Source organism: Mytilus edulis, chromosome 5, assembly GCF_963676685.1.
Source record: "Mytilus edulis chromosome 5, xbMytEdul2.2, whole genome shotgun sequence".
In the NCBI taxonomy this organism is placed as follows: domain Eukaryota; kingdom Metazoa; phylum Mollusca; class Bivalvia; order Mytilida; family Mytilidae; genus Mytilus; species Mytilus edulis.
The window spans coordinates 51,470,895-51,495,486 of NC_092348.1; the positions used below are offsets into that span (position 1 = coordinate 51,470,895).

General features: G+C 32.4%; 1 protein-coding gene across 2 annotated transcripts in view; it reads left to right on the forward strand.

Annotated features, from left to right (window-relative positions):
- The window catches only part of LOC139525462 (ranBP-type and C3HC4-type zinc finger-containing protein 1-like), a 219,007-nt gene that overhangs the window by 117,952 nt on the left and 76,463 nt on the right, over positions 1-24,592 (forward strand). Inside the window, exons 6-8 of one of the 2 annotated variants that reach the window (XM_071320814.1) lie at positions 10,627-10,814; positions 13,428-13,601; positions 22,696-23,410. In XM_071320814.1, the coding sequence (XP_071176915.1) occupies positions 10,627-10,814; positions 13,428-13,601; positions 22,696-22,974 (641 nt within the window). In that variant the 3' untranslated portion in view covers positions 22,975-23,410. Of the gene's footprint in view, positions 1-10,626; positions 10,815-13,427; positions 13,602-22,695; positions 23,411-24,592 lie in introns of those variants that run through there. The other variant, XM_071320813.1, reaches the window with a different exon arrangement.

Consider the following 24,592-nt stretch of genomic DNA (forward strand, 5'->3'; position numbering starts at 1 on the left):
AAAAAGGGCCAAAATAAGCATTTTCTTGGTTTTTGCACTATACCTTTAGTTTAAGTAAATAGAAATCAATGAAATTTAAACACAAGGTTTATGCGCACAAAAAGAAGGTTGGGATTGACTTTGGGAGTTGAGGTCTGAACAGTTTATGAATTAGGGTAAAAAAAGAGGCCCAAATAAGCATTTTTCTTGGTTTTCGCACCATAACTTTAGTATATAAAGTAAATAGAAATCTATGAAATTTAAACACAAGGTTTATGACCATAAAAAAGAAGGTTGGGTTTGATTTTGTGAGTTTTGGTCCCAACAGTTTAGGAATAAGGGGCCCAAAGGGTCCAAAATTGAATAATTGGGGTTCTTTGATATGCCAAATCTAACTGTGTATGTAGATTCTAAATTTTTGTGTCCCATTTTCAAATTGGCCTACATTAAGGTTCAAAGGGTCCAAAATTAAACTTAGTTTGATTTTAACAAAAATTGAATCCTTGGGGTTCTTTGATATGCTGTATCTGAAAATGTACTTAGATTTTTGATTATTGGCCCAGTTTTCAAGTTTGTCCAAATCGGGGTCCAAATTTGAACTTTGTTTGATTTCATCAAAAATTGAATAATTGGGGTTCGGTTCTTTGATATGCCGAATCTAACTGTGTATGTAGATTCTTAGTTTTTAGTCACGTTTTCAAATTGGTCTACATTAAAGTCTAAAGGGTCCAAATTAAACTAAGTTTGATTTTAACAAAACTTAAATTCTTGGTTTTTTTTTTATATGCTGAATCTAAAAATGTACTTAGATTTTTGATTATGGGTCCAGTTTTCAAGTTTGTCCAAATCGGGGTCCAAAATTGAACTTTGTTTGATTTCATCAAAAATTGAATAATTGGGGTTCTTTGATATGCCAAATCTAACTGTGTATGTAGATTCTAAGTTTTCACACACGTTTTCAAATTGGTCTACATTAAAGTCCAAAGGGTCCAAAATTAAACTAAGTTCGATTTTAACAAAACTTGAATTCTTGGGCTTTTTTGATATGCTGAATCTAAACATGTACTTAGATTTTTGATTATGGGTCCAGTTTTCAAGTTGGTTCAAATCAGGATCCAAAATTATTATATTAAGTATTGTGCAATCGCAAGAAATTTTCTATTGCACAGTATTCAGCAATAGCAAGAAATCTTCAATTGCACAGTATTGTGCAATAGCAAGAGTTTTTCAATTGCACAGTATTGCGCAATAGCAAGGAATCTTCAATTGCACAGTTTTGTGAAATAGCAATTATTCAATTGCACAGTATTGCACAATAGCAAGAAATATCTAATTGCACACTATTGTGCAATAGCAAGAAATTTTCAATTGATTGGAGTTATCTTTCTTTGTCCAGAATAGTAGTTGAATCAACTTAAATCATTGTTTTATACAATATACAATGTATATTCACTTTTACTACCAACTGATTATTTAAAACAATCATTACCATTCAGTGATAACAAGCACCTTTTGTTGCATTTTAATATCTTATGATGTATTTAAATGAGTAGTTATTGTTGCAAACTCCATTAGAAATTTGAATTGAGATCAGTTTTGGAAAACGGGAAAGGGGGATGTGAAAAAAAAAGGGGGGGGGTTAAATTTTTCTAATTTCAGATTTCATAAATAAAAAGAAAATTTCTTCAAACATTTTTTGAGAGGATTAATATTCAACAGCATAGTGAATTGCTCAAAGGCAAAAAAAATAATTTAAGTTCATTAGACCACATTCATTCTGTGTCCGAAACCTATGCTGTGTCAACTATTTAATCACAATCCAAATTTAGAGCTGAATCCAGCTTGAATGTTGTGTCCATACTTGTCCCAACCGTTAAGGGTTCAACCTCTGCGGTCGTATAAAGCTGCGCCCTGCTGAGCATCTGGTTTTCATTTAAGGTGAAACAAAATACCATTTTCTACTTCAAAATCCTTAGCTATTATCTTATTCCTTTTTATTTTTCTTTTACTTAAAGGGAAAATTCGCGATTTTTTTCTTATGGTTTAAATATGTTCATAATGACATAATATATATATTCACAAAGTTTTATCGCTAAATGTGCAGTAATAAAGGAGGAATTCAATAATTAATGAAAAAATATTAACTACTTCCTGTAGGTCGTGACGTTTTCTCCTGGTTTTTGCATGCCGGGATTTAAAATACAATCATTAAAAGTCTTGGTTTTTAATCATATTTTAACGTAATCGTAAGCGCGCCGATGACTTATGCTTTATCTAATAACCAGCCGATAATAAGAAGATAAAACGCACAGACGTGCAATTGTACACATTCATGAGATAAATTTTCTATGTTAAACGTATATATTCGAATTATTTTTTTAGACAACACAAAAAGTTATAAAATTATTTTTAATTAATGCATTTTCGGACTGAAAAGGTGAACAAATGAAAGTACAATAATCTGTAAAGACAATATGTTGGTGTACTCTTATTGACCTTTTACTATCTCTGCTATGACTAGGTTTATACGATGTGTGTATTCACGGTTCTGTGGCAATACTCGTAGATGGCTTGTTTAAAGGTAAATTGTTATTTGCACTTCGGTATTTAACCACGCCTCTAGGGCACACCTTGCCAGGTGTGACTGTCTATTCGGATCAGTGGATTATAAAACAAGGGAGCATTTAATACACACATTAAAAATACAGGTGACAATTAAAAATAGATCGCCGTGGAATTATTTAATTATTTGGTGCTATTATTTATTTGAATTCAAATAAATTAATTTACTAAGAAATAAACAGTTTTCGGTTAAAGACGGGAAACTTAATTCATGTGTCAGAATAAAATGATATACACCTCTTGAACTTAGAAATTAGAAATAGCTTTACCAAATCATTTTGATTGTCTTTATTAGGCAAAAAAATGTACGAAAACACTTACATTTAGACTTTTGAAACCCATGTATTAATTAATATCTGAAACTATCTGAAGATAACTCTAACGAAGCGGAATATAATTGTACGAATAAAGAAAAAAAAATGTTTTTAAATCTTTGCACATTTATGATTAATTATTGTTATCTATTGTTCATTTAATTATACTTAATAAGTACCTTAAATATGTTTACCGCTCGGCATTAAATGTTGGTGTGGTAGGGGGCACATTACGTTTGCGCGCATTTGGGGATTAAAATGTTTTACGTTTGCGCGCAGCTTTTGATTACATTTGCGCGCATTTATCTTACAGGTAAATTCAGGTAAAAACGGAATATAATAAAATATAAATAATATCAGAATATAAATGACTATAATTTTCATATGATTAGACCAAAAATCATTTTCTTTGAAAATATATTTGAATTATATGTTTTTATATTGAATTCTAAGACAAACTATAAAGTGTTCATGATAAATTCCGTTATAACTTAGAGCATAGTACATGTAACTTCATTGCGAATTTGTCATGTTGAACACGTACCCCGAATAGTGATCCCTTTTAAATTCGTAAATAATTTAAGTTAATTTGTAACGTTTTGTCAAGGCACACATAGTTGATTTTTTTTTATAGCAAATCGGAAAGGGGGGGGGGGGTGGTGGTCATTAGTATATGATGAATATAAAACTTTTCGTGTTGATAGAATATAATGCAACCGACTCATCCTGCTTGAATCCCACTACTTCCACCTTCTCGTGGGTGAGTAGGTGTCGTAGACTAACAGAAAGGGAAATTTTACTAAAAAATAATTTTAGTAAATAAATAAGTATTATTACCTGAGCTTACCTGAGTTTACCTGTCAAATAAATGCGCGCAATTGTAATCAAAAGCTGCGCGCAAACGTAATGATTTTTGCGCGCAAATGTAATGGTAATGCGCGCAAACGTAATGCACCGGTGGTAGGAAGGGATTATTACATATAGATTATATTATTTGGATGAGGATTTGAGCTAGCCTATAAAAACACATTAATTAGTTAACATACATTCGAGACCAAAGGATATTAACTTTGCTAATTCAATTAACTTTTACTCACATATATTTCTCTCATGATTTGTGCGTGCTTGTTTCTATAGGACAGTGTATATATTGTCCCAAAATTAATCATAAAATCGTAACTAAAAATGTCTTGTTCGGAGGTTGATAGTAAAAAAAAAAGAAGAGGTTGATAGTACTAACAGTGGTTCCAGTCCGGTCAAGAGAGGCAGATTTTGACGAGTATGGTCAATTTGGGTACGCACTATAGAGCCAGAGCATACCGAAGAAGAGCTCCATAAAATGGAAGCTGCAGAAAGTTCCCGAAATCAAGATATCCTTAGCAACCCTCGCCAGTTTAACACAGCCGGATTGGTGTTCGTGTACTAAATGCATAGTTATGCCGTTATTGACGGAATGTCTTTGTTGCCCCGAATTTACTCTCTTTGATGGTAATATTGAATTGGGTGAATGCATTAGTGACAATATCGATTTCAGAACAGTTTGTCTGAACCCGGTTGTTCTTGAAACAAGCTGTATAAGTTTTCCGAGGTACAAGCGCCATAGAGAGGGAGAGCTCCAGACGTACTAACTCACAGCCATGTTCACATTTAGTTGAATTATACAATATACTTTTAATTTTGTTCACTGTTGAAGGCCATACCGTGACTTATATAGCTGCTTAAGTCCACTTCATTTGGGTAAGTGTCTCCCAAGTAAACAAACCACAACTTATTATTTAATCAAATGACTTATCTTTTTGCGAAAGTTTGGTATGCAAAAGTGCAAAGTTATAAATGGGTGTCTTGCAATATCGAAGTGATAATCTATTTGTCAGATCTCTTATATCTTTTGACGAAATCAAACCATCATGGTATATTCTGCATTTGTATAGACCGAAGTGTACTAAATGATATTCATATTATACATGTTAAATGAATGAACAAATATTAAACCTATCTTTTTATTGTTTTCCGCCCATGTCTGCTCATCGCCAGAAATAAAGTTTGTCGCACGAAAAAATGGTATTAATTCCAGAGTCAAAATTTAAAGAACTTATTTTCCATGTTTTCTGGTATTGTACGAAAGAGAATTGACCTAACAAAAGAATTGCTATCTTAGGCTGTTAGTAACACATGTAGAGCAGTGGGTCGTTGTTGGACATATAAATCTTAGAAAGTGTATCATCGGTTAAATTTGCAGGTCACTGAAAGGGGAAGTCCCATACGGAAGTAGGTGTTGAGGATGATTTTTTTTTATCCAGTGACACATATTACATGCGTATTCTTGAACGTTTGATACATCATTTACTCTCAAATTGCAAAAACGAAAACTTCCAATTGTATTTATAGTATTTGTATTTTTATCCATCTGATGAGTTAACTAAAGCCTTTTTCAACTGCATGATTTGTATAGTTCGTTCTTCTTCTTCTTCTTTTGGTTTACAATAGTCTATCGAATTCGTTGATTACATACTGTTGGCGTACGTGGACTAGTCTATTTACAAAACTTTTACCCCAATTTACACAAAATGTATGTTTTTTTCTGTTCAATGTATACATGTATATAATTTAAATTGCGCTATAGTTCCGTAACTTTCTATCCAGGCGTATAAACGAATCGTCGGCAAATGCGTACATTTTTTAAAATCAATATTTCTGGTATGTTCCAATCTGTCCTTTACTATTGACAACGAGTTTATATTACATTTTCCTAAATTAACCCTTGGAAAAAATATGTAAATAGATTTTTATTTCTTCAAATCTTTTTTTTTTATGTATTATTTATATTTTTATAAATTATATTCTTTACACCAGAAATGTTATTTATAAACAAGCGTTTGAGTTAAGTAATGACTAGTATATTATATCTATTTCGGACACGCAAGACAGAGATGTATATTATAAACCTGATAGTTCAAAATGGAAAGTTATAAGTTATCGGCCGTGTACACCGATCAATACCTACAGAAGTGAAACGATGCATGAACTTGCAAGCCCGACAGGAAATCGCTTGAATACATGGACGTGTCACCACACCCCTCACAATACCTTTGGGAGTAATACCTTAAGCCATGCTGGTGATCAGATGAGGGAAGATCCGAATTTATTTGAATAAAGTTTATTACTTTAAAGAATTATGAAAGAATTACATTTTCGAAAACAATTTTCACGGAACACTTATTTATGATTTGAACTTTGACTTTTTAATTAATTCCAATATTAACAGTTTAAAAATAACAGACTATGGTTATTTAAAAAAAAATAAGAACATTTCCCGTATCAAGTTAGTCAGTCAGATAAAACAACCGTACGATTGACAAGATATCGACACGCAATTACGACTACATCGGTTACTGTAGTTTTGGTCCTTTGTGGTTTATAGACATATCGTGATTTTTGATCGTAGAAGATGACAAAATGGCGGAACGCAGAGAATTGATACTCAAAATTTAAAATCGATGGTGATCTCTTATCTAGCGGAATAAAGCTTTAATATCTATAAATTTGAGAATTTTTATACAGAATGGACATAATATCAATTTTTGATTTTTTTGCGAAGTTTCCCTTTAATCTAGCAGAATATAAATATCTGTACAAAGTATATCCATTTTAATTTATACTCTCTGTATTATTTAAGGGTACATTGAATACATTTCTTTTACTAATACATATTATTTTCAAAATCTATGTGAGCTTTATATCTAACTTTATGTCTATAATTACCTAATTTCAACTGTATAATATTTTCCAAAAGGGGGGCTATCATAATATTTTCCCTAAAGGGGGCTATCAGAGCTAAGGAGGGATCAGGATGAACTGAATTAGACATGTTGAGTCTTTTTTAGAGGGAAGATCCTATTTAAATATCTTGACAACTTTAATTACAAATAAATTAAAATTAAAAGATTTGGTGTCATATAAGATCACAAATAAAAGGTTGACTCACCTCTGCATACTCAGGAAAATCCACTGTTTCCTATATGGAGATATGCTGACTCTTGTCTTGGTATTCTGTTTGCCACCTACATGTATCCCTCCTCAGTACTTGAAAGTTTGGTCACTCCGCCACGTATAACCAAGGCCAGTACTGTGCTCGTTCCTGACCTGGTTACTCATCTTGCTAGGATGGGGGAACTAGCTGGTAGCTTTCATATGAATACATGTCAACGTAACACAGATTCAAAGTTCAATATAAAATGTTTATTAAATCAGCATTCAGTATAGTTTATCAATCACAATAATCACAATAATCACATAAGTTCATGAGACATAATAAAACAGTATGTCTAATATAAATCCAAGTCTATAACACCAGTGTCCAATATGTGACTGTCCCTTACTACATGGTTAACTAATATATATATTTATTGCTTTTCATTATTCAATTTACATAACATTTATACTCATATATCTAATTTACATAATAATGCTAGTTTATCTATTTTCCCAAATATCAAGTCTTTGACATAACCTAAATTATCTTAAAATGTAAGAAATCCCTTTTTGTATATATGGCACTTCTATAATCCTTAATTCTCTATTGTCATTAAGGCCTCAGGGGATTACATAATAATTTACTATTTAATATAAATCTTCACTTATCTAAAATTGTGAAGATTTATATTAACTATTTATCAAGTAAATTATTTCTTAAGCTAGTGCTAAATATCTTAACTGAATTATAACAATTATTTGAATTCTACATTTTAACATTCTTGCATCTAAAATATACTGGTTATACATTTTTAATAATACTTCCTGTCCATTTGCACTATACACAGAGAAAACAGAATAATGGCACATAACATTTATATTATCAGGTCATATTTCTAATTGCTCAACTTTTGCTCAACTATAAAAAAAAAAAAAAAAATCAAAGTCTGATATTCGAATGCTCAACTTGCAAAAAAAAAAATCAAAGTCTGAATGCTCAACTTTTCCTCAACTAGATGAAAACCACAGGTCAATTGCTTAACTTTTCCTCAACTTAATGGCAAGTTTCAGTTGAGGGCCAGTTGAGCGACATCTAATAAACATACAGTGCTTGGCCAGTTTTGAGTTGAGCTAAGATGCTCAACACCTAAGCCCTCAACTGTCAGCCACATGGCCATCAACTAGCCCTCAACTATTTTTACTGTAGGGGAGCTACGATATGATCTTTTTTTTTTAATTATTTAAATGCCAAATTAGAGTTTTGATTTCAGTTTCACAGCACACTGAACATAAGAAATGATAGTGTGAGTGGAGCATCCATGTACTATGGACCCATTCTTGTTAGAAATTATAATTAAATGCACAAGAAGGTATATTAATTTTAGCCATGACTATGTATGTCATTTTCTATTTTAATACTTCTTTAATGTTTTTATGGTTGCGAACTCAATTGGAAATTTGAATTGAGATTATGACCATAATTTGAGGGAAAGAATATTTTTTTGAAATAGTGGGGAACAGAGCTCCAGATAAGCTGCGTATTTGCGTGATCACGCAATACAAATAATAAAAAACCCAATGCAATTGCCCATTGCAGGGTTCAATAACCCAATTAATTCAAAGGAAAATCCAATGATATTCCAAAACCATGAGTTCTCAACCATTTTATTGACTACCATTTGCGTTATTTACCCTTATCTGTTTACAGTCGTCGCGTAAACTTATTTTATGATATTTATAATTGGAAATTTCCTTTCATTCTAAAAATAGATCCCTGCATCAAGTAGCTGAAATGGGCCCCTGTTAGAGTTTTCCGTTGCTCAATCATTCAATAGGTACACGTGTTTTTGAAAACATTTTGATCTTCTCTGCGTTTATCCAATTAGCGTGTGTCATGGAGTCATATTTTTTTTTGCATTGCTCGGGATTTATCATACATGTAACATACATTGAATTAAAACGAAAGTGAATGTCCGGTAAAAATATTGAATAGAAGCATGAAAAGCTAAGGGAAAGTTATGAATGATAACAAGACTCAGCCAGTGTTTTTAGGAAGCGTCCATCGAACACACGGGCGTGTGTGCGTACCTTAACGAGAACATTGCTAATAAAAGCAGGGTTTCCTCAAAAACGAAATCAGTTGGAAAAAGTGAAAGGCCAAATCAATTATGACATGATAAAGCATTAGAAACCAAAAGTTCTAATAAAAGACGACTACACCCAGATTTATGAAAATTGGAATAAAACAAAACATTCAAGTATAATTAGAGTTTATATACTATTTTTTTTTTCATTTTAGAGTTAATTAATGAATACACACACAGTCACTGGTCTCAGAATTTATTATATAAAGGTATAAGACGAGTGCCTGTGAATACATATATTCGTTTTTTTACAGTTTATATGAGAAAATACAAAACTGGCAAAAGGTTTGAAACGGAACACAAATTAAACCTACAATTGCTTCTCAGTGAATAAATCAAATAAAACAGCTAGCAAATAACCCTAACCCTAAACCAAATCATGCAAATAAAACAGCTAAACAAAGAAAGAAACATATTAAGGATGGAAAAATATCTGGGGTTGATATTGTCTAAATATTCAATATTGTGTTGATGAAAAAAACCAATACATTAAGGAGCTTGGTGGTGAAAAACCCAATTTGATATTAACATGAGGGGTGAATTGGAATTGATAATGCAATTAAAAACTTTATCACCCAATTATATAAGAAAATGGTGGGTAAAAAACCCAATTTGTGAATTCTTATCTGGAGCTCTGCGGGGAATTAAATAAATATAAATTGGGGAGGGGGGATTCAGGGGATGGGGACAATTTTTTATCCTTTATATTTTAGAAATTAAAAAGATAATGTCTTTGAATATTTTTGTATTGGCAACATAAAGGGGGGGGGGGGGGGTGTCAATATTTCTTCGAGATTGAAGAAATTGCCAATTTTTCTAAGAAAAAATTTGTCAGTGACGATGCTTATTCTTTGTTTATAGTCTGACAACAGATTTATTTAGTATTGTGCAACAGCACAAAGGCAAGAAATTGAATAAAAATAAAAATTCAATTAATATTTAATGCATGTTTTGATTGTAAGGTGTGCATGTCTGTCTGGCAGGGTTTATCTGACCTTGACCTCATTTTCATGGTTCATTGGTCAATGTTTAGTTTTCTTGGTTAAGTCGATTTCTTATATACTATAAGCAATCGGTCAACTATATTTGGTGTATTGAATGATTTTAAGGTGGACTTGTATTTCTTGTTCGGTTAGTCTGACCTTGGCCTCATTTTCTTGAATCATATTAAGTTTATGTGATACTCAAAGTTGTAAAGCTTTAAATTTAGGATTATCAACATAGAATCAACGGTTAGTAAAGAAGATGTGCACTCTTGTTTTTTTTTTGTAGTTAAGGTAACCAATACATAGATGATATTAAACTTATTGAATTGTAAAGAATGTGAATGTTCACTTATTGAATTGTAATGAATATGAATGTTCACATATTCAAATCCTTAGATCATAGCTGTTTTGCAATTTGTTGTCCTTATTCTGCTATTAATGAGAGTTTTGAGGCAATTTGGGAGTCTCCTTATGGGGTCTGTAGAAGGTAAGCCTGTAATTTTTAGAGATGGCCTATAAGATTTACCAACTAGCACACCATTGCAAAAGGACTTTAGGAGAGGATAACTAAAAAAAGACAATATAAAATTATGTTTCTTTTTACTACAGGTTATGTTGATACTGTAATGACTGAACCAGGTTTACCGCAGAATCAAATGAAGGAGTTGCCATTTTCTAATGCAGAAATGATTGGAAAATCTTCTACATCTCCAACACCAAGAGAATTTGGTAAAGCACCAGCCAAGAAACCACAGCCAGCAAGAGAAGAAGCAATTGCTAGTGCATTAGATAAATCAGTAATTAATTTAAAAGTCTTATAACATTTTAAAAAAATAAAAAAAATCCAGAGGCTTTTAATGCAAAAAAGTCTTGAGAGTAAAAAAAAAGAAAAGTTATACACATTTAAGAATAACTTACGATCAATTTTAATCAGGGATGTCAACAAGTACTTGAGTATTGGAGTATCACTGGGTAGTACAGCGTATTGAATGCCATGTCAACCTCATTTCAAGGGTCATTGAACAAGGTTAAGTTTTGGTTGTCAAGTTCATATGCAATAGGTTTAGTATATTTGGTGTATAGAAGGATGGTACATGTACAACGAGCAGATGTCATCTGACCATGACCTCATTTTCATGGTTCAGTGGTTATAATTAAGTTTTTGTGTTTTGTTCTGTTTTTCTTATACTTTATGCAATAGGTCTACTAAATTTAGTGTATGGAATGATTATAAGGTGTACTTGTCCAACGACAACTGCCATCTGACCTTGACCTTATTTTCATGGTTGAGTTGTCAAAATTAAGTTTTTTTTTAGTTTTGGGGTCTTTTTTTCACACGATATGCAAAAGGTCAAGTATATTTGGTGCTTGGTAATATTAAATAATGTACATGTCAGTCTCACTGACTTTGTTCAGTTATTTCTTATGTAGAAAATGGTGGATTGAATTGGTTTTATAGCTAGCTGAAATGCTCACTTATATGACAGTCCCATCAAATTCCATTATATTGACAACGATGGTAAAAAATGTCAAAAATTGGGGTACAGCAGTCAACAATGTGTTAAAATCTTAATCGCTATAAAAACAAACAAATATTTAACAAAGAAGCACAAAAAGGCATTTATCAAATTTAACAACCTCATTCATTGTTTTTGTCCCCTACCGACAAAGTTGAAGGGGACTTTAGATTTGCACTCTGTCTGTCTGTCTGTTCATCCATCAGTCCAGCAAATCAGTTTTCCACACTTTTTTCTTTAAGCTTGAAAGTATTGATATGTATATTTATCAAGACAGATCAAGTTAGAACTTTGTTCAGGTATGATGATTTTGTGAAGATTTATGGTCCTTTGATGTATAAAATTCACTAAAATAATCAGTATTCTGACAGCACCTTTTTTTGTCATTCTTGCAGATATTGATTTGGATAGTTAGTATTTCGTTTTATCATAACAAGTTACAGTTCAAGTTTGATTTTTTTTCCAGTCTGATGATTTTGTGCAGAGTTTTGGTCGCTTAAATAATCAGTTTCAACAAGTTTTTTATGTCCCATTTTATAGGCATTATGTATTTGGTCTGTGCTTATGTACGTCCCAAAGTTAGTTTTCGTTCTCTTACTTTAATTTGCCTCAAATTAATGTTATTAAACTTATACACAACGCTAATTAACAAAAAATACAGATGAATAATGGTTTTATCACTTTAACCATTATATAGTTATTCTTTTACAAATGTAAAAATAACTGAATTATTCGTTTCTTATCTTTCACTTAAGTCTGCCTCAAACAAATGAATTGAAACTTATACATAATGCTTATTATCACAAAATGGTCATATATTGCTATCGTGTAGTCGTCGTCGTCAGAATCTTCTAAAGACGGAAGGTTTCTTGATAATAACTTTATAAAAAGTAAATAGAAATCAATAAAATTTTAACACAAGGTTTATATCCAATAAAGGAAGGTTGGGATTGATTTTGGGGGTTATGGTCCCCACTGTTTAGGAATTGAGGGCCCACATAAGTTTTTTGTAGTTTCCAGACAATAACTTGTAAAAAGTATATGAATCTCTCTGAAATTATACCACAAGTTTCAATACTATAAAGAGATGGTCAGGATTGACTTTGGGCTATGGCTCAAACCATTTCGGAATAAGGTGCAAAAACAAGGGAAAAACAAGGGGTTTTCTAGGTAAAGGACAATTGAGACAATTTAAAAGCAGTGTAAGGGAGGTAATCGAAATCAATTTAAAAAACAATGTTTGATTGGTTAACTCCCTTCCACTGCTTGTAAATTATGTATTGAGAAAGGATGATGGTCTTGAGGTGATTAGCTGTCAATTAGTTTTAGCAGTTACTTTTATTTATTATTAATTTCAGCCATGACTTTGTGTGTCCTTTTTTATTTTAAAACTTTTATGATGTATTCAAGAGGGTAATTATGGTTGAAAACTCCATTAGAAATTTGAATTGAAATACTGAGTTGAGGGGAAAAAAAATTTGGAATCAGGGAACGGGTAGAGGTGAAAATTGGAAGGGGGACAATTTTTGGGGGGTTATTATTCAACAGCATAGTGTTTTGTACATAAGCAAAAAAAAAAGTGTAAATTTATTTTTTTTTGGGTGGGGGGGGGGGGGGGTCATTGTAACATCATGGTGTTTTGCACTAAAGCAAAAAAAAATATAAATTCAAATCACATAACCAATTTGAAGTTCTTTGACTGCAGTTATTCTGTGTCAGAAACCTATTATGTGTCAAAAATTCAATTACAATCCAAATTCAGACCTGTGTCAAGCGTCAATATTGTGTCTATTTTGGCCCCATCTTTTTAGGGATGGACATCTGCAGTCTTATCCAGCTTTGCACAGCAATGCAATTTCTTAATTTTCATAAGATAATATTTGTCTTTGATAGGTTGGTTGGCATTGTCAAGCATGTACATTTTTAAATCTTCCAACTCGTCCTGGGTGTGAAATGTGCTCTCAACCAAGACCAAGAGATTATAAGATACCAGATAATTATATCATGTCCAAAGAAGAATTAGAGAGATTGCAAAGAGTACAAGAGGATGAGCGGAAAGCACAGCAGGTATGTACTATTACATAGCTAACTTTTAAGTTTTCTATGTTGTGTTTTGTAGAAGACTGTAGTTTATCTACTGGTTAGTTCTTTTTTGCCTTGGCTAATCAGTTTATTGTTAACTTTCAAGTTTGTTTATTCATTTGATATATTATCCACTCTTTAATTTTGTTAGTATTAAATTAAAAAGTCTCTTTCATTATCACTTTGCATTCATTATCAACCTTCATATGAAACATCTTTTTAGGAAAGTTTGCTATAGCTAGCTATAGCTACTTTCCTTAGGCGTCGGCCTCAACTTCCGTTGAGACAGACTATCGCAATTTTCTGCTCCAAGATAATGTAGAACTAGTGTTCGAATTCTGATTCTTGGATATTTTGAGTTGCTACTCTTTTGAAAAATTACAGCTTGAATAAAAAAGGAATGAATGTTCACCAACAATTCAGATGAATTTAACTTCATTTTGCAAATACGTATCACAAACACTACTTTGTGGATCGGCCATTGGCTGAAGAGAAAATCAAAAGAAATCAAAAGAAATCATGAATGAACATTTTCCTGCACCATTTTTTACTATGTATGATAATTACAACTGTTTATTATTGAATAAGTAAAATCCAGAGTGTATCGAAAGAGTCCGGTAATTGCGAGAACAAGTTGATATTTGACCAAGTTGTTGGATAATTGACAAGTGATAATGGTTTGATTTAGGTTGCACTTTGTAAATACAGCTGTTTCTCAAACCACACCTCTTTTGGGGAGATTAAGAATATTCATAAGAAAATTAATTCTGTTTACATACTGGTTCCCGGTTATGCTCTCTGTGTTCCATCTCATAGAGACATAACTTGGGAATGTTACCAGTAAATATACACATGCATAGTGTTTACATTGAAATCTGTGGAAACCCTTCATTCGAGGTAGGGGTAGTTTAGAAAATATGCCGCACAGCCCTATATTTTGACCCTCGAAAAAAATTGAAGCGATATGAACTTTCAATTCTAGGATAAGATTTTTTTCAAAACTTTATAGTAAAATTGGTACAGTTTTAGCCGTAAAAGGAGTTCCTATGGGAAATTGCATTGTCAATATTTACAGAAGTGCAACCTTTATTTTAACAATACACAGGTGATAGAATATAAAATAATTGATAATTATATGGCTTATGTCTCACGCCAAGGACGAGTAAAGGTAAATACTGGCTTTAATAGAAAAGTGCATTGTTTTTGTCAAACTGACATGCTGACATCGATCTGAAAGTTTTGATGCCAAAAATCATTTGAAAACTTTTAATTCAGTTATTTAAATACTAGCTGTTTCACATTCCAATGTGGATATATGGACCTCCACTCGTTCAGCATGCTCAAGTGGATTAAACTGACAACAGAAAAACATTGTCTTTTGACAATTAGTATCATAGAATTCGTATAATTTAAAAGCAACCGAGTCATCATCTACTTCTTAGAATATTATAGTTCTGTGTATCAAGACCGAGATCAAGCTAAAGACAAGAGCTGTAGAAATTATTAAAATGAATTAGTATCATTTGTCCATGTCCTAGCAAAATGATTTTCTTAGTGTTTAACAATGTAGTGGCAGATCCAGAACTTTTTATCCTTCCACTTTACTCCTGTGGCAGTATGCTTCTTTAAGATTGACCTATAATTAACAATGTGTCGTCCTAACACAAAGGCAATGATTACAAGTATATCAAATAAGTGGCTTAAAACAAAAATCTCAAGTGTCATTGCCTCAATGGTAATTACACAGCAGCAACTAAAATGTGTTACAGGGTTATAAGAACCTCAGATCAACATTGTATGAATCTAGTGTATAAAAACTTCTTGAGGTCATACTACTATTGATATGCCCCCACCATATTGAGTTTTATCCTCGTTGTTTTCTGTAAGTATGTATGTCCCTTACTTGTACGTATGTCCATACATCCCAAAATTGATTTCTGTTCTCTTACTTTAGTTTGCCTGAACCAAATTTTATAAAACTTATTTACGCAATGCTTATAAAACCACAAAACACAAGTCAAGTTTGAATTTTGTTGGCGTCACTTTTACCATTCTAGATGTAAAGGGGTGAAATTTTCAGTATACCCTATCAAGTATTTATACCCTTATATATAAGTTTGACTTGTAGCCTTATTCGGTTATAGATTTATAAGGTGAACATATAAACGGTCTTTAGATTTAGAAGTATAGATATATAAAACAAGAATGTGTCCATAGTACATGCATGCCCCATCTGCACTATCATTTGTCACTATCAAATGTTCAGTGGACCGTGAAAATGGAGTAATTTTGCATTAAAATTAGAGAGATTATCTCATAGGGAACATCTATAATACAAAGATAACGAGGTCCAATTTGTCAGCCGTCATGGGGTAAAACGACAAATCCAAGAATTCAATTTTATATATATCCAATATAGGACAATGGTGTTGATTAAAAATTACACCACTCCAGATTCTTTCGTTTTCCACATAATTTATATTGCCATAAAATTAACAAGTTCCGGGGCGAATCAGATATCGATACCAAAAGTATATTCACCTGTTACCTATTACCTTATCTGTACGTTTCTCATCTGACATGTGCACCACGAAACGGTGTATTTCAGATTTTGCTATATTTGCACGGGTCATAATCACAGGGTTGACCCTACTAAATTCAATCATTGTCAAATTGTTCCCTATTATACTATTTTCATAAAAAAAGAATCGCCAACGTAGATACAAGTATCTTGTCTTAGGGAGGGATAAATCATACTTTGTAAAGAATCACTCTGATTCAAACAAAAAATTCTCTGAAACCGATATTATCAAGATGCTTGATTTCTTGATTGACAACATATTTGTAACGTTCGGAGGACGTGTTTTTCAACAGACTGTCGGCATCCCAATGGGAACAAACTGTTCCCCTCTACTTGCCGACTTGTTTCTTTATTATTATGAGGCTGACTTCATGCAGGCACTTCTTAGGAAGAAAGATAAGAAGTTAGCAATATCCTTTAACTCTACTTTCCGCTATATAGATGACGTTCTTTCACTAAACAATTCAAAATTTGCTGACTAAGTGGAACGCATCTATCCCATTGAATTGGAGATAATGGATACTACAGATACAGTTGAGTCGGCTTCATATCTTGACTTACATCTAGAAATTGACAATGAGGGTCGGTTGAAAACAAAACTTTACGACAAAAGAGATGATTTCAGCTTTCCAATTGTGAACATTCCATTTCTAAGTAGCAACATTCCAGCAGCACCTGCATACGGGGTATATATCTCCCAATTGATACGATATTCCTGTGCTTGCATTTCCTATCATGATTTTCTTGATAGAGGGTTACTGCTCACAAGAAAGATATTAAACCAAGAGTTCCAAATGGTGAAGTTGAAATCATCCCTTCGTAAATTTTACGGACGCCATCACGAGTTGGCTGCATGGGCAAAAACTACCTCGACCAAAAACTTTCACCTGAATGGGACAGACAGACGAACAGACGTACAGACCAGAAAACATAATGCCCATAAATGGGGCATAAAAAGTGATTTTTATACGGCCGCAAAAATTGAAAAATTTTTGGTCGTATATTGGTATTGCGTTGGCGTTGTCGTCGTCGTCCGAAGACATTTGGTGTCGCACTCTTAACTTTAGTAAAAGTGAATAGAAATCTATGAAATTTAAACACAAGGTTAAAAGGAAAGTTTTTGGGGTGTTTTGGTCCCAACAGTTAAGAAATTAGGGACCAAAAAGGGACCAAATAATATAAAAAGAAGATGTGGTATGATTGCCAATGAGACAACTTTCCACAAAAGACCAAAATGACACAGACATTAACAACTATAGATCACCGTACGGCCTTCAACAATGAGCAAAGTCCATACCGAATAGTCAGCTATAATAGGCCCTGATAAGACAATGTAAAACAATTCAAACGAGAAACCTAACGGCCTTATTTATGTAAAAAAAATGAATAAGCATTTTTCTTGGTTTTTGCACAATAACCTTAGTATAAGTTAATAGAAATCTATGAAATTTTAACACAAGGTTTGTGACCACAAAAGGAAGGTTTGGATTGATTTTGGGAGTTTTGGTCCAAACGAATTAGGGCCAAAAGGGTCAAATTTAAACTTTGTTTGATTTCATCAAAAAATGTATTATTGGGGTTCTTTGATATGCCAAATCTAACTGTGTATTCAGATTCTTAATTTTTATACGACCGCAAAAATTTTAATTTTTTGGTCGTATATTGCTATCACGTTGGCGTCGTCGTCGTCGTCGTCCGAATGCTTTTAGTTTTCGCACTCTAACTTTAGTAAAAGTGAATAGAAATCAATGAAATTTTAACACAAGGTTTATGACCACAAAAGGAAGGTTGGGATTGATTTTGGGAGTTTTGGTCCCAATATTTTAGGAATTAGGGGCCAAAAAGGGCCCAAATAAGCATTTTCTTGGTTTTCGCACTATAACTTTAGTTTAAGTGAATAGAAATCTATGAAATTTTGACACAAGGTTTATGACCACAAAAGGACGGTTGGGATTGATTTTGGGAGTTTTGGTTCCAACAGTTTAGGAATTAAGGGCCAAAAAAGGGCCCAAATAAGCATTATTCTTGGTTTTCGCACAATAACTTTAGTATAAGTAAATAGAAATCAATGAAATTTAAACACAAGGTTTATGACCACAAAAGGAAGGTTGGGATTGATTTTTGGTCCTGTTTTCAAATTGGTCTACATTAAGGTCCAAAGGGTCCAAAATTAACCTTAGCTTGATTTTAACAAAAATTGAATTCTTGGGGTTCTTTGATATGCCGAATCTAAACATGTACTTAGATTTTTGATTATGGTCCAAATCAGGGTCCAAAATTATTATATTAAGTATTGTGCAATAGCAAGAAATTTTCAATTGCACAATATTGTGCAATAGCAAGAAATCTTCAATTGCACAGTATTGCCCAATAGCAAGAAATATCTAATTGCAATATATTGCGCAATAGCAAGAAATATTCAATTGCACAGTATTGTGCAATAGCAGGCAATCTTCAATTGCACAGTATTGCGCAATAGCAAGAAATATCTAATTGCAATATATTGCGCAATAGCAAGAAATATTCAATTGCACAGTATTGTCCCGTTTTCAAATTGGTCCAAAGGTCCAAAGGGTCAAAAATTAAACTTTGTTTGATTTCAACAAAAATTCAATATATGGGGTTCTCGAATATGCTGAATGTATTTAGATTTTAATATTTGGGCCCGGTTATCAAATTGGTCTACATTGAGGTCTAAAGGGTCTAAAATTGAACATTATTTGATTTCATCAAAAATTGAGTCCAAGGGGTTCTATGATATACTGACTCTAACCATGTATTTAGATTTTGGATATTTGACCATAATATGTAAATGTCCAATTTAAAATTTTTAAGTTTTTAAGTTTAAGTTCTTAGACCACATTCATTCTGTGTCAGAAACCTATGTTGTGTCAACTATTTAATCACAATCTAGATTCAGAGCTGTACCAAGCTTAAAAGTTGTGTCCATCAATACTTGCCACAACTGTTCAGGGTTCGACCTCTGCGGTCGTATAAAGCTGCGCCCTGCAGAGCATCTGGTTGGAAATTGCTGGCGAGACAATGGTTTTGTTTGAAAAATCAAAACTGTGATTAAATACATATTTGAAATAATACACGTCTATAACCTATTTGAAATAATTCACATATACAGTTGCAAAGTTTCCAGAGGTGCTATCCAGGTTTATAACCACAAAAAAATGTTGGGATTGATTCTGGGGATTATGGTCCCAACAGTTTAGGAATTAGGGGCCAAAAAAAGGGGCCCCAAATAAGCTATTTTGTAAGTTCCAGACAATAACTTGTGTTTTAGTGTATGAATCTCTGAAATTATAACACAAGTTTCCATACTACAAAGGGATGGTTAGGATTGATTTTTGGGGGTTATTGCTAAAACATTTAGGAATGGGGGGGGGAGGGGCTTTTTCTGGTAACTGGACAATTAAGACAATTTAAAAGCAGTGTAAGGGAGGTAATTCAATCACATTTAAAGAACAATGTATTTAAATTAATAATTATGGTTACAAACTCCAAAAGCCAAAAATTAGATATAATTTCAAATCATATCACCAATTCTTAGTTCTTTGACTACAGTTATTCTGTCAGAAACCTATTGCAGTAAAACCTGTATAAACCAACTGGCTACGGGACTATGGAAAAAGGCCAGTTTGGACAGTGGGCCGGTGTATTCACGTTTCCTATTTGTCCATAAGTTGGTTAATTAATTTATGATGGACGATGTAAAATGAAAAAATGTAAATAAAAAACGTGAAAAAGTAATAACTTTAAAAGATCGTTGTTTTGAATCTTCTTAATTCATTGTCTATAGAAATTTAAGAAACTTTGTGTTCCCTGAATTTTTACCCATTTACTCAGGTTTGACTGTATAACTGTTCAGGGTTGGACCTCTGCTGTAGTATCCAGCTGAGCTCAGCGAAGCAATTTGTTTAAAAGATATTTTTATTAATGATAAATGACATTTTGGATTTGTTCCCTTTTCTTAGGTAAATGGTTTGAAGAATTTAGTGGTAGGTTTGTTTGTTAATGATTCTGAATGGACTAATTTTCTGAATGCTTTATATTAAAAAAAAATGGATGAAGTGAACTTTTTCATTTACCAAATAATCTTTTTGATAAAGGATATATTTCATTTAAGAAATAATTCACAGAAGTCATAGATTTGTTGGAGAGGAGTAGTTAATGGCCGATTTTGGCCTCAAATTTCAGGTTCATCTGACGAAAGATTTTGGACACTTTTTAAACACTTTAGTGTCTATTTCAGTTGATTCAATTAGTTTGTGTGAATGATTTAAACTGATTTTCTCATTAAAAACGCACCGATTTTAGCTTAAACATGAAAAATCTATCAAATATGCCAAAAAATGTCACTTTTCAGGTTTTTGTCAAAAATGAAAGTTGCCACATCCGTGTTCATCCTCAACCTTTATATTTGTAATGTATTATCATCAAATACAACTTACATTTTAATATTAAGAATGAACACACCTGTGGCCACTTTTATTTAAAACGGAATCCTTCTAAAATTTAACTAAAATGCTAAAATTGTGAAGATTTCAGTAATTTAGCATGACTTTATGATGCTAGTACCCGATACTTGTGCATTGTTTTGTCAAAAACAGTCCATATTTGTGTAGCACAAGCATTCTTCTTTCCAATAAATAACAAAGTATACATTTTAACAATTTTGTAAAACTGCTATATTTTAGGGCCAAAAAGGGGTCTTACTGGACATACTCCTTTACACATAATATCCAAATTTATCCTCAGTGTTTGCGAAGGATAAGGCAACCAATTACTTCACCCAGGCCAGGTGTAAATTCACTTAAATAATCAGTTTTCCACACTGTTTTAGGTCATTCTTGAAGATATTGATATGATTTTTATACGACAACAAAAAATTTGCAGTCGTATATTGGTATGATGTTGGCATTGTCGTCGTCCGAAGACACATTGGTTGTCGCATTATAACTTTAGTTTAAGCTAATAGAAGTCTAAGAAATTTAAACACAAGGTGTATGACCACAAAGGAAAGGTTGGGATTGATTTTGGGAGTTTTGGTCCCAGCAGTTTAGGAATTAGGGGCCAAAAAAGGGCCCAAATAAGCAATTTTCTTGGTTTTTGCACAATACCTTTAGTTTAAGTAAATAGAAATCTATGAAATTTAAACACTATGAAATTTAAACACAACATCAAAGATGTGGTGCACACTGAATAACCAGCGAAGCGGGTTATTATTAAGTGCGGACTATATTTTTATGCCCCATTTAATTTATGGGCATTATGTTTTCTGGTCTGTGCTTGGGTTCCTTCATTCGTCCGTCCGTTCTTCCTGCTTCAGGTTAAAGTTTTTGGTCGAGGTAGTTTTTGATGAAGTTGAAGTCCAATCAACTTGAAACTTGGTAAACATGTTCCCGATAATATGATCTTTCTAATTTTAATGCCAAATTAGAGATTTTATCCCATTTTCACGGTTCACTGAACATAGAAAATGATAGTGTGAATGGGGCATCTGTGTACTGGGGACACACATTCTTCTTTATGTTATTTTGAATAGACAGAAAAAATATTACAGTCATTTCTTATAATTTAATTCTAAAATTTCATTTTGAACTGGCTTAAATCATGAAAGAACGTTGATGACGTGAAGATCAAATGACATAATTATGTCTATGAGATGATAAACAAAACACTGTCAGCAAATCTGAATCAGAAGACATGTTACATCCAAAAGTAAATTATTAGGTTATGTAACTTTCACAGTTCAATTGACTTTTGATATTATTTATGGTTTTCATTGCAAATTAAGTGTTGCTATATTGCTATCAATATTACTAGCAGATGAGACACATCTTGGTGTCAATAGTTAAATATTATAGAAGAAACAAAAGCTGATGTTTGTTTATGCCCCACCTACAACAGTAGAGGGGCATTATGTTTTCTGGTCTGTGTGTCTGTTTGTTTGTATGTCCGTCCATTTGTCCTTCTGTTCGTTTGTCCGTCCGTCTGTCCCTTTTCAGGTTAAATCTTTTGGTCAAGGTAGTTTTTGTTGAAGTTGAAGTCCAATCAACTTAAAACTTAGTACACATGTTCCCTATGTTATGATCTGCCAAATTAGATTTTGACCCCAGTCCACTGAACATAGAAAATGATAGTGTGAGTTTCATGTTAAAGTTTTTGGTCAAGGTAGTTTTTGATGAAGCTGAAGTCCAATCAACTTGAAACTTAGTACACATGTTTTCTATGATATGATCTTTCTAATTTTAATGCCAAATTAGATTTTTGACCCCAATTTCATGGTCCGCTGAACATAGAAAATGATAACTCGAGTGGGCATTCAGGTACTATGGACACATTTTTGTTTCAATTTAAATGTACTTTAGTTCAGGTTAAAGCTAGTAAATCGAATATAGATAAAATGTTGTGGATTTTAAAAACAAAACAAACTCATTTCATAACTATGTTTTCATCAGTTTTTTTTCTCTTCTGGCGACTTTTCAGGCTACTAAAGAGCGTCGTGCAAGAGAGATAGAACCTGATGAAAACATATACAACGAAATGACAGAACAAGAGATTCATCAGCTTCTTACCCTAAATGATCAAATGCAACATCAGATTTTGCAGTCTCGGCAAACTGGAGGACAAGAAAATGAATCTAATGGTGGTGTTCAGATTGCACGAGGAGGCATGCAACAACAGGAAAACTTGGAAAACATTCAATATACACTCCAACCTAGCCAGCATCTTGATTTCAGTCAAGAGAAGGATGATTCTGTTTAGTTTTGAACAAATGCTTTGTGAAATTTTGATAAAATTTGATTTTTACTGATGTTTCAATAACAGAATTATTGTTGTTATAGGGTGTGTTGTCTTGTCACCATTTGAATTAGCTATTTAGGTATTATTAAAAAAGACCTGTATTAAATTTTTGTTCAAAAAGTTACAGAACCAATCTCCTCCAAATTTGATTAAATCAGATCTGTTAAAAAAGTATATTTTATTGGGATAATTATTTGAATAATGATGTTATAATACTTTTAAGTCATAACAAAAGCAAATTTTTAAACATATGTTCTAAGTATAATAATATGCTCAAAACTGCTGATAGGTTTTGTGTATTCATATTTGTATACTATGACAAGTTTTGAGTATTCATATTTGTATACTGTGACAAGTTTTGAGTATTCATATATATATGTTAAAAGATAACCAAATATTTGACTTAGTAATTATTTTCTTTAAAACATTGTCCGTTCAATAACATAAAAAAGTAAAATCATAAAAATACAAAACTTCAAGGAAAATTCAGAACGGAAAGTCCCTTATCAAATTGCAAAATCAAAAGCTCAAACACACCAAACGAATGGATAACAACTGTCATATTCCTTACTTGGTACAGACATTTTCTTATGTAGAAAATGGTGGATTGAACCTGGTTTTATAGCTAGCTAAACCTCACACATCAAATTCTGTTAAATTGACAATGATGTGTGAACAAAACAAACAGACATAATAGGTAAAAATTTAGATATGGTGTTTCCTGCAGTTAAATGAAGGTCAAGTTCAATTACCATTTTTAAAAGCTTTTCTCGTTGGTGAAAAGGTCCGTTTTAATATCCATAAGTGGTACATTTTTATGATTGAGTTATTATCCTTTGAACAGAAAATTGTTAATTGTATACATAATGTTTGATTACACAAAGCCTTTATAGATAGTTTTCACCTGTTTATTTGTCCTGTTATTAGTTTTAAAAACATATGCTAAATGTGGTGTCTCACAATTATAATTGAAGATAGTTACAGATAAGTTTAATAGATTTTTAAGTGATAAAAAAAAATTGGATTTTTTTTCTTTCGTTATTCTTTAAAAAATAATTTTTAAATGCTATATACATATTTCTCATAGACTGCAAAAATTAAAAACATTTTTTGTTGTATATTGGTATCACATAGTCGGCGTCGTCATCAGCATCTTCCGTCCAAAGACGGATGGTTTCCAGATAATAACTTTAGTATAAGTACATAGAAATCAATAGAATTTAAACACAATTGTTTATAACCACAAAACGAAGGTTGGGATTGATTTGGGGGTTATGGTATTAAAGGTTTAGGAATAAGGGGCCAAAAGGGGCCCATAACAAGCATTAATCTAGTTTCAGGACAATAAGTTATGTATAAGTATTTCAATTGCTCTGAAATTGTGCCACAATGTTTAATACTATAAATAGAAGGTAAGGGCAATCAGTCTAGGAAAAAGGGGCCAAAAACAAGCATTTTTCTAGTTTCGGGAAAATAACTTCAGTGTTACTGTATGGATCTCTCTGAAATTGTACCACCATGTTCCTTATAACGAAGGGAAGGCTGAGATTGAGTTTGGGGTTAATTTCCACGAACATGA